The sequence below is a fragment of the Oncorhynchus clarkii genome, chromosome 1, assembly GCF_045791955.1.
Source record: "Oncorhynchus clarkii lewisi isolate Uvic-CL-2024 chromosome 1, UVic_Ocla_1.0, whole genome shotgun sequence".
Classification (NCBI taxonomy): Eukaryota; Metazoa; Chordata; class Actinopteri; order Salmoniformes; family Salmonidae; genus Oncorhynchus; species Oncorhynchus clarkii.
In genome coordinates, this window is record NC_092147.1 from 39904859 (window position 1) to 39917057 (window position 12199).

A 12199-nucleotide genomic window follows, 5' to 3' on the forward strand; every position below is an offset into this window, starting at 1 on the left:
GGCAGCATCATGCTGTTGGGATGTTTTTCAGCGGAAGGGACTGGGAGACTCGTCAGGATCAAGGCAAAAATGACTGGAGCAAAGTACAGAGAGAACCTTGATGAAAACCTGCTCCAGAGTGCTCAGAACTTCAGACTGGAGCAAAGGTTCACCTTCCAAGAGGACAACGACCCTAAGCACACAGCCAAGACAATGCAATAGTGGCTTTGGAACAAGTTTCTGAATATCCTTGAGTGGCCCAGCCAGAGCCCGGACTTCGAACATCTTTGGAGAAACCTGAAAATAGCTATGTAGCAACGCTCCACATCCAACCTGACAGAGCTTGAGAGGATCTGCAGAGAACAATAGCAGAAACTCCCCAAATACAGGTGTAACAAGCTTGTAGCGTCATACCCAAGAAGACTCAACGTTGGAATCGCTGCCAAAGGTGCTGAGTGAAGGGCCTGAATACTTACGTAAATGTGATATTTCCGTTTTCATTATACATTTGCAAACATTTCTAAAAACCTGTTTTTGCTTTGTCATTATGGGGTATTGTGTGTAGATTGAAGAGGGAATAAAAAATAAAAATAAAATCTAGAATAAGGCTGTACTGTAACAAAATGTGAAAAAAGTCAAGAGGTCTGAATATTTTCCGTATGTATGTATGCATGTATGTATGTATGTATGTATTTTTGTGTGTATATAAATACACACACACATACATACATACATACGTACGCACGTGTGTGTATAGATAAACTCAGCAAAAAAAAGAAACGTCCCCTTTTCAGGACCCTGTCTTTTAAAGATAATTTGGAAAAATCAAAATAATTTCACATATCTTCATTGTAAAGGGTTTAAACACTGTTTCCCATGCTTGTTCAATGAACCATACACAATTAATGTGTCGTTTCGACACTAACAGCTTACAGACGGAAGGGTATTAAGGTCACAGTTATGAAAACTTAGGACACTAAAGAGACCTTTCTACTGACTCTGAAAAACACCAAAATAAAGATGCCCAGGGTCCCTGATCATCTGCCTGAATGTGCCTTAGGCATGCTGCAAGGAGGCATGAGGACTGCAGATGTGGCCAGGGCAATAAATTGCAATGTCCGTACTGTGAGATGCCTAAGACAGCGCTACAGGGAGACAGGACGGACAGCTGATCGTCCTCACAGTGGCAGACCACGTGTAACAACACCTGCACAGGATCGGTACATCCGAACATCACACCTGCGGGACAGGTACAGGATGGCAACAGCAACTGCCCGAGTTACACCAGGAACACAATCCCTCCATCAGTGCTCAGACTGTCCGCAATAGGCTGAGAGAGGCTGGACTGAGGGCTTGTAGGCCTGTTGTAAGGCAGGTCCTCACCAGACATCACCGGCAACAACGTCGCCTATGGGCACAAACCCAACGTCGCTGGACCAGACAGGACTGGCAAAAAAGTGCTCTTCACTGACATGTCACGGTTTTGTCTCACCAGGGGTGATGGTCGGAATCGCGTTTACCGTCGAAGGAATGAGTGTTACACTGAGGCCTGCACTCTGGAGCGGTGTGTCACAGCATCATCGGACTGAGCTTCTTGTCATTGCAGGCAATCTCAAAGCTGTGCATTACAGGGAAGACATCCTCCTCCCTCATGTGGTACCCTTCCTGCAGGCTCATCCTGACAATACCCTCCAGCATGACAATGCCACCAGCCATACTGCTCGTTCTGTGCGTGATTTCCCGCAAGACAAGAATTTCAGTGTTCTGCCATGGCCAGCAAAGAGCCCGGATCTCAATCCCATTGAGCACGCCTAGGACCTGTTGGATCAGAGGGTGAGGGCTAGGGCCATTCCCTCCAGAAATGTCCTGGAACTTGCAGGTGCCTTGGTGGAAGAGTGGGTTAACATCTCAGAGCAAGAACGGGCAAATATGGTGCAGTCAATGAGGAGGAGATGCAGTGCAGTACTTAATGCAGCAGGTGGCCACACCAGATACTGACTGTTACTTTTGATTTTGACCCCCCCTTTGTTCAGGGACACATTATTCCATTTCTGTTAGTCACATGTCTGTGGAAGTTGTCCAGTTTGTCTCAGTTGTTGAATCTTACGTTCATACAAATATTTACACATGTTAAGTTGGCTGAAAATAAATGCAGGACTTTCCTTTTTTTGCAGAGATTATATATATATATATATATATATATATATACACATACACACACACACACACGTGTATGTATGCATATACAGTGGGGCAAAAACGTATTTAGTCAGCCACCAATTGTGCAAGTTCTCCCACTTAAAAAGATGAGAGGCTTGTAATTTTCATCATAGGTACACTATGACAGACAAAATTAGAAAAAAAATCCAGAAAATCACATCGTAGGATTTTTAATTAATTTATTTGCAAATTATGGTGGAAAATAAGTATTTGGTCACCTACAAACAAGCAAGATTTCTGGCTCTCACAGACCTGTAACTTCTTCTTTAAGAGGCTCCTCTGTCCTCCACTCGTTACCTGTATTAATGGCACCTGTTTGAACTTGTTATCAGTATAAAAGACACCTGTCCACAACCTCAAACAGTCACACTCCAAACTCCACTATGGCCAAGACCAAAGAGCTGTCAAAGGACACCAGAAACAAAATTGTAGACCTGATTCAGGCTGGGGAGACTGAATCTGCAATAGGTAAGCAGCTTGGTTTGAAGAAATCAAATGTGGGAGCAATTATTAGGAAATGGAAGACATACAAATCAAATCAAATGTATTTATATAGCCCTTCGTACATCAGCTGATATCTCAAAGTGCTGTACAGAAACCCAGCCTAAAACCCCAAACAGCAAGCAATCCAGGTGTACAAGACCACTGATAATCTCCCTCGATCTGGGGCTCCACGCAAGATCTCACCCCGTGGGGTCAAAACGATCACAAGAACGGTGAGCAAAAATCCCAGAACCACACGGGGGGACCTAGTGAATGACCTGCAGAGAGATGGGACCAAAGTAACAAAGCCTACCATCAGTAACACACTACGCCGCCAGGGACTCAAATCCTGCAGTGCCAGATGTGTCCCCCTGCTTAAGCCAGTACATGTCCAGGCCCGTCTGAAGTTTGCTAGAGAGCATTTGGATGATCCAGAAGAAGATTGGGAGAATGTCATATGGTCAGATGAAACCAAAATATAACTTTTTTGGTAAAAACTCAACTTGTCGTGTTTGGAGGACAAAGAATGCTGAGTTGCATCCAAAGAACACCATACCTACTGTGAAGCATGGGGGTGGCAACATCATGCTTTGGGGCTGTTTTTCTGCAAAGGGTCCAGGACGACTGATCCGTGTAAAGGAAAGAATGAATGGGGCCATGTATCGTGAGATTTTGAGTGAAAACCTCCTTCCATCAGCAAGGGCATTGAAGATGAAACGTGGCTGGGTCTTTCAGCATGAAAAGTATCCCAAACACACCGCCCGGGCAACGAAGGAGTGGCTTCGTAAGAAGCATTTCAAGGTCCTGGAGTGGCCTAGCCAGTCTCCAGATCTCAACCCCATAGAAAATCTTTGGAGGGAGTTGAAAGTCCGTGTTACCCAGCAACAGCCCCAAAACATCACTGCTCTAGAGGAGATCTGCATGGAGGAATGGGCCAAAATACCAGCAACAGTGTGTGAAAACCTTGTGAAGACTTACAGAAAACGTTTGACCTCTGTCATTGCCAACAAAGGGTATATAACAAAGTATTGAGATAAACTTTTGTTATTGACCAAATACTTATTTTCCACCATAATTTGCAAATAAATTCATTAAAAATCCTACAATGTGATTTTCTGGATTTTTTTTCTCATTTTGTCTGTCATAGTTGAAGTGTACCTATGATGAAAATTACAGGCCTCTCTCATCTTTTTAAGTGGGAGAACTTGCACAATTGGTGGCTGACTAAATACTTTTTTGCCACACTGTATATATACACACACCACCGTTCAAAAGTTTGGGGTCACTTCGAAATGTCCTTGTTTTTGAAAGAAAAGCATTCATTATAACATCAAATTGATAAGAAATATACTGTAGACATTGTTGTAAATTACTATTGTAGCTGGAAACAGCTGAGTTTTAATGGAATATCTACATAGGCGTACAGAGGCCAATTGTGAGCAATCATTACTCCTGTATTCCAATGGTACATTGTGTTAGCTAATCCAAGTTTATCATTTTAAAAGCCTAATTGATCATTAGAAAACACTTTTGCAATTATGTTAGCACAGCTGAAAACTGTTGTCCGGATTAAAGAAGCAAAAAAACGTGCCTTCTTTAGACTAGTTGAGTAGCTGGAGCATCAGCATTTGTGGGTCCGATTACAGGATCAAAATTTCCAGAAACAAAGACCTTCTTCTGAAACTCGTCAGTCTATTCTTGTTCTGAGAAATGATGGCTATTCCACGAGAGAAATTGCCAAGAAACTGAAGATCTCATACAACGCTATGTACTACTCCCTTCACAGAACAGCGCAAACTGGCTCTAACTAGAATAGAAAGAGTAGTGGAAGGGCACAGTGGACAACTGAGCAAGAGAAGAAGTACATTAGAGTGTCTAGTTTGAGAAACAGACGCCTCACAAGTCCTCAACTGGCAGCTTCATTAAATAGTACCCGCAAAACACCAGACTCAAAGTGATAAAGCTAACACAACGTGCCATTGGAACACAGGAGTGATGGTTGCTGATAATGGGCCTCTGTACGCCTATGTAGATATTCCATTAAAACTCAGCTGTTTCCAGCTACAACAGTCATTTACAACATTAACAATGTCTACACTGTATTTCTGATCAATTTGATGTTATTTTAAAAATGGACAAGAATGTGCTTTTCCTTCAAAAACAAGGACATTTCTAAGCGACCCCAAACTTTTGAACTGTAGTGTATATATACACACAAAAAGACACTACCAGTCAAAAGTTTGGACACCCTTACTCATTCAAGGGTTTTTACTATTTTCTACATTGTAGAACAATAGTGAAGACCTCAAAACTATGAAATAACACATATCATGTCGTAATCACCCGACCTCAACCCAACTGAGATGGTTTGGGATGAGTTGGACTGCAGAGTGAAGGAAAAGCAGCCAACAAGTGCTCAGCATATGTGGGAACTCCTTCAAGAATGTTGGAAAAGCATTCCAGGTGAATCTGGTTGAGAGAATTCCAAGAGTTTGCAAAGCCTTAGTCAAAGCAAAGGATGGCTATTTTGAAGAATCTCAAATATATTTGAGATAACTTTTGGTTACTACATGATTCCATATGCGTTATTTCATAGTTATGTCTTCACTATTATTAAACAATCTAGAAAATAGTAAAAATAAAGTAAAACCCTTGAATGAGTAGGTGTCCCCAAACTTTTGACTGGTACTGTATATACACACACACGCACGCGTTCTTTTACGATTTATTCTGTGAGCACTCATCCTAATAAATAGTCACACATTCAACATATAAAGAACAAAATCAACATATTTATATATCTAAGGAATGATTTCCTATCCAAATTCAATTACAATTTGGCCAAACCCCACCCTGTCAACCATGCTTTTAGTGATTCACATCTATACAGCAATTTGATTAAGAACTATCTTTCATTCTATCAAATTTGAGAGGCATGAGTGGAGAAATGGTTCATTAAAAAAATTCAAACTAAACATTAAAGTAGTAACAATGCTGTGGTCGGGAGGATGTGCTCGACCGTAACCCTATCTTTTCCTGTGTCGTATCAAGTCAGGCTTAAAAATCAGCTTTTTTGTTGTATCAAGTCAGGCTCAAGTCAGCTTTAGAGAACAGAACAGCCTATGGAGAAAGGGTGAGACCCCTTCAGTCTCTGACAGACAGAGGAAGACAGACAGCAAGTGAGGGAGGGAGGGAACCTCTGCGCTGGACACGACCTACTGTAGGTACAGTGCATTCAGAAAGTATTCACACCACTATTTCTTTGTTAGAGTCTGAATTTAAAATTGATTACATTTAGATTTTTTTGGTCAATGGCATACATACAATACTCCATAATGTCAAAGTGGAATTATGTTTTCCTGAATTCTTAGAAATGAAATAAATATGAAAAGCTGAAATGTCTTGAGTCAATAAGTATTCAACCCCTATGTTATGGCAAGCCTTAACCAGTTCAGAAGTCAAATGTGCTTAACAAGGCACTAAAGTATAACTGCAAAAAAATGTGGCAAAGCAATTAACTGTTTATCTGGGGCAAATCCAATACAACACATTACTGAGTAACACTCCATATTTTCAAGCAGAGTGGTGGCTGCATCATGTTATGGGTATGTTTGTAATCGTTAAGGACTGGGGAGTTGTTCATGATAAAAAAAAAAACAGAATGGCACTAAGCACAGGCAAAATCCTAGAGAAAAACCTGGTTCAGTCTGCTTTCCACAATAACCTAAAACACAAGGCCAAATCTACACTGTAGTTGCTTACCAAGAAGACAGTGAATGTTCCTGAGTAGCAGAGTTACAGTTTTGACTTAAAGCTGCTTGAAAATCTATGGCATGACTTAAATTGTTTAGTAATGATCAACAACCAATTTGACTGAGCTTGAACCATTTTGAAAAGGATAATGGGAAAATGTTGCACAATCCAGGTGTGCAAAGCTCTTAGAGACAGCTGTAATTGCTGCCAAAGGTGATTATAACATCTATTGACTCCGGGGTGTGAATACTTATGTAAATTAGATATTTCTGTATTTTCAATAAATTTGCAAAAATGTTAAGAACCTTTATTTCACTTTGTCATTATGAGGTTTTGTGTGTAGCTGGTTGAAAAATAAATGATATTCAATCCATTTTGAATTCAGGCTGTAACAACTAAATGTTGAATAAGTAAAAGGGTATGAATACTTTCTGAGGGCACTGTGTAGGGTGGTCTGATCTGTGTCGTAGTGGCTGGCTCTAGTCGGAGTCTGAGCTGTCAGCCGTGGGCTGTCTAAGAGCCTCCTCTAGGGGTGCCAGTGTGCCGTCTCTCCTCACCCCCATTGGTCTGATCAGCTGCTGCCTGTGGAGCACAAAAACAGACACAAACAACATCACAACTGGGTCGTATTCACTAGGCAACAAACTGAAACAGCCCGGGACTACCTGAACGTGTCCAATAAGAAACACTTGTTTTCATTTTCCATTTCAAAATGAATTCGACCCTGGTCTGGAGAACCGTGTTTGATGGTGATTAGAAACCACGGTTGGGCTCAACTTGAATTGAAGGCAGTAATTCAGGAAGTAAACAAAAATTAGAATTCAAGAATTGAAAGAAGGTCATTTATTTTCAATGACTTCTCAATAAACTGAAAAGTAGAAGCTATTTTAAATTCAAATCACTTCCTGAATTTACTATATTCTATTCAAATTGAGCACAACCCCTGTTAGAAACAAGAATATTACTTTGTGATATTCACAACAGTTTGGAAATCACAGCAGGAGAAAACAAATATTCACCAACAAAGACTAGGGGGAGTGCAGAGGAAAACAAACATGTTACAAACCAGACGATGTCTCACAGTCACTCAAGGTTGAGAAGAGGATGCACCCCAGAAGGATGCTTGTCAAGCAGTAGAAGGGCGCATTTGCCGATGTACTGTTAGCTTATAATGTTTACTTTGCTAACGGTAGAAATGCAGTAAAGTTGGCTAAACATAGCGGTAAGTAGAACTAATATACTTTTTTCTCCAACCAGCATAAGCCTACCTAGCGAAGTTAGCTAACATTATCCCATTGCAATGTTTTTAAGAGTGTTTAATCACAAATTGTCTATCTAGCTAATAACTGATCATGTCAATATGGCTAGTTAACATGCTAACTTTCAGGGGATAAACTAGATGTCTATTTTAGCTTGCCATCTATAGTGGTGCTGACAGTCTTGACTGACAACTACCAGGATGAGGACTTGTCGATGTCAAGGTATTTCCAAAAGGTCAGATCTCTTATGAAACAAGCTAAATGGCACGTTTGCTTAGCTAGCGAGCTCCATGCCAAATGGATAGGCTACCCTCACGTATCTGAAAAATAATTGATCAATTGATGTTTACTGATCATGAAAAGCATTCAGTTACTTGCTGTATAAATTATGGTAGAGATAATTGTGGAATAATCGAAAATGTATAGTTCTGACTGTGCTCTTCAAGAGGTGTTGATATTAAAACCAAACTTTTATAACATTTATTTAAAAATCTCTTAAAAACGGCATGCAGCAGTGGTCAATGGTTTTAGCGGAGCTGGGGGTCTCCTTGCCACACAGCAGCCAAACCGAACACTCTACACCAGGGGTGTCAAAGTCAAATGGACGGAGGGCCAAATAAAAAAATCAGCTACAAGACGAGGGCCGGACTGTTCGAATGTTCATTGAAAATTTTTTAAATGACGCATATAGTCTAGTGAACCTAATTGAACCTACTGAAAACCTAACAAATATATTACAATATGATCAGATAAATAAAGCAATATTTTCTTATGGCTCTGTCAGTAATCTTTAATTTTCAACAGACACAAAAGACAAATTTCCTTTATATAAATATCCCCATAACATGAACATTAAATGAAAGAAACCGGTATTCAAGGCACCATCAGTAGACTATATTTTCTATTTTAGCAAAAGTGGGCTAAATTTACTTCAAAGAAAAAACAATAATAGCAATTTTCTATCATCCACTCAACTGAAATATTTTTAAAATATAATTGGATTGAAATACAAAAAAATAAAGTGCAAAAATCTATTAATCAAAAACAACACTTTGTTTAAGGAGAAGTAACATGCAGTGAAAACAAATATTACATTTTAACTTTTAAACTTGAACTGAGTAAAAACTCTAAATATGTGATTGCACAGTAATGTTCACTTGTTTGAGGTTGAGGGTGATACTTGGTGGTGTCCCATCTTTTCCACAAGTTCATCAATGTTCGGGGTAAGGCTCTGAGCTGAAGAAATCCTCAGAATTGAGTGGAGGTGTTCAGCAGTAAGTCGACTTCTGTGTGATGTTTTGTTCAGGTTCATCAAAGAAAACAGTTGTTCACACAGGTATGTGCTGCCAAACATAGACAACGTTTGAGCAGCCTGGATGCGCAGCTGGGGCATTGTGCCGGGGAGGAAACGGGCGAACTCCGCAGCACCCACTGCCGCATATTTTGCCCTCAGTGCATCATTGCATTGGAGGTCAATCAACTCCATTTGGAGGTTTGGTGGTGAGCTTTCCACGTCAACAGCAAATGGGTTACCGAGCAGTTCCAACCTGCTTTTTTGTGCTTCAAAGTCAGCAAATCGGCGTCGAAAGTCAGCGGCAAGCATACCTATTTTATCAGCCAACTGTGTGCTCGGGAACGCACTGGTAGAGAGCTTCTCTTTCATGGTCTGGCAGCTGGGAAAGTGGCTCAAATTTTCTTTCCGCATCTGCGTCTCCCACAGAGTCAGTTTGGTTTTAAATGCCTTCACTGTACTGTACATATCAGAGATGACACGATCCCGACCCTGCAGCTGCAAGTTTATTGCATTCAGATGACTCGTAATGTCACACAGAAAAGCCATTTCACACAGAAACATTTCGTCTCGGAGTTGTGTTGTGTCTTTCCCTTTGCTGTCCAAGAACAGACAAATCTCCTCACGAAGCTCGAAACATCTTTGAAGCACCTTTCCCTGGCTTAGCCATCGCACCTCTGTGTGATAAGGCAAATCACCATGCTCCGTTTCTAACTCCGTCAGAAATGCCTTGAACTGGCGGTGATTCAAACCTTTGGCTCTGATAAAGTTAACTGTGCGCGTGATGATGCTCATTACATGCTCCATTTTCAAGGCTTTACCGCACAACGCTTCCTGGTGTATGATACAATGATAAGCTGTCAGCTCACCTGTCGCGTTTTCCTCTTGCATCTTTTCCCGTATCTTCGCCACCAGTCCGCTCCTGTGTCCACACATCGCAGGTGCTCCGTCGGTTGTCAAACCCACGAGTTTTTCCCAAGGCAGCTCCATCTCATTTACACATCTTGACACCTCTTCATACAAATCATGCCCCGTAGTTGTGCCATGCATAGGACGTAAAGCCAAAAACTCCTCTGTCACGCTTAGGTTGGAGTCCACTCCGCGGATGAAAATTGACAACTGGGCAATGTCAGAAATGTCGGTGCTCTCATCCACAGCCAAGGAATATGCAATAAAATCTTTTCCCTTTTTCACAAGCTGCTCTTTTAGATTGATGGACAACTGGTCTACTCTCTCGGCAATGGTGTTTCTGCTCAGACTCACATTTAAAAAGAGTTGCCTTTTTTCTGGGCAAACTTCGTCACAAACTTTAATCATGCAGTTTTTGATGAAATCCCCCTCCGTAAATGGCCGGGCTGATTTAGCGATCTCTTCTGCCAAAATAAAACTGGCCTTGACAGCAGCCTGGCCTTGTGATTTGGCTTTTTTGAACAGAGCCTGTCGAGATTTGAGGCCTCGTTTTAATTCCTCTGCCTTTTGTAGCCTTTGTTCCATGTCCATATTCTTGTTTTTGTCCGCGTGTTTCGTTTCATAATGTCGTCTCAGATTATACTCTTTCAGTACCGCCACACTTTCTCCACACAGAAGACACACAGGTTTTCCAGCTACCTTCGTGAACATATACTCCGACTCCCACCTTGTTTGAAACCCCCGGTTCTCAGTATCCACCTTCCGTTTTGCCATTTTTGATGGGTATCTGAAAGTTAATTTTACTGTGATGCTGACGACTGCTGTGCCAATAAATATTGAAATGAAGCAGCCTACTGCTCGGTGCGTCACCTTTGCATTGTGGGAAATGTAGTATTGGTGCGTGTAAAAGATCTGCGGGCTGCCGGCTTGCTGCGGGCCGGTTCTAATAATAAATCAAGATCATCCCAGGGGCCGTAAAAAACCTTCTTGCGGGCCGGATGTGGCCCGCGGGCCTTGACTCTGACATATGTGCTCTACACTGTATTGTAAAGTTTTATTGATAACAACCTGTAATGGAACCGAACAAGAAGCATATAGAACATTTGTTATTTAAGCAGATGCTTAGTCCCAGTTTATGGATTCAGAAATCTTCCCCTTCAACATTTGACACAATAATGTACAACGCCCACATGTTTCATTTGGTAGACAAATCTGTTGCTGCCACAATCCACATGTGCTGCTTTGAACCTCAAAACCCTTTGTGTCATGCATTCTACACCTTCTAAAGAGGACCGTTGTTGAGTGGTGGTGGCACTTCTTTTTTTCTTACATCTGGCGCTCAAGAACCCTGGCTGACGACCCGTCCCCCCCTTCATTCACTCAAACACATGTGAACACACACACAAACTCTTATTGTTGGTCATCTCCCCTTCCACGCTCTCCTCTCCTCTGTGGGTCAGTTTAATTACAGGATCAGTGCTCTGTGTAATCTCCTCAAAGCCACACCAGGCCCTCTATCCTAATCCAATTATATCTGCACTGTGTGCCACCAGCTCCCTCTCAGATGCGTTATCACAGAATTAGCCAATCAAAGTCTTAAAACCATGGCTACATTTGCATTCATTTGCACAATTCAAACACAAATTAACATATAACTCCTCATTCCTGGTTCCTCCCCCCAAAAAACAGAGTAAAGCTCTGGAGGAGGACTATGATAAAGAAGACTTGGAGGTGAGCCATGTAATATGATTGTGCGGTATGAATACGGCACAAAGGAAATTTGAAGATCTTATCTCATGTCCTTTCAGTGAAAAGCACTAAATCATTTGTTTTATAAAAAAATATATACGTAAGCTGGGGTGAGTTCTGACGACTACGCACAACCCTGTTTCACGGTGCCACATCCTCTATCAAATGTGTAATGAAACCATCAACAATAACCAAGACCAAAAAATATTAGAAACACTTGCTCTTTCCGTGACATAGACTGACCAGGTGAATGCTATGTTAAATCACCTGTCAAATCCACTTCAATCAATGTAGATGAAGGGGAGGAAACAGGTTAAAGAAGGATTTTTAGTGAGACATTGATTGTGTACTGTATATGGCAGGCTATGGCGGAAAGATGGCAGGTTAACGGTTATGGGGTCAGTGTTGTTGACAGATACGTTTTTGAGGTTTAGCCTCCTTCAGGACACTTCAGTATCTCCAGACAGAGAGTGCCATTCAGCCATCCACCTGTCCCAAGCCAATCCCAATCACATCAACCAGAGATGGGCTTTATAAAGATATAATAAGTTCTAAC

The 12199-nt window shown here is 41.4% G+C and overlaps 1 protein-coding gene across 2 annotated transcripts in view; it reads right to left on the bottom strand.

Annotated features, from left to right (window-relative positions):
- Positions 1 to 5454: 5454 nt before the first annotated feature.
- The window catches only part of LOC139406999 (RIC8 guanine nucleotide exchange factor B), a 30951-nt gene continuing 24206 nt past the window's right edge, over positions 5455 to 12199 (bottom strand). For both annotated transcript variants that reach the window (XM_071150244.1, XM_071150235.1), the window contains exon 10: positions 5455 to 7017. In XM_071150244.1, the coding sequence (XP_071006345.1) occupies positions 6915 to 7017 (103 nt within the window). In that variant the 3' untranslated portion in view covers positions 5455 to 6914. The remainder of the gene's footprint in view (positions 7018 to 12199) is intronic.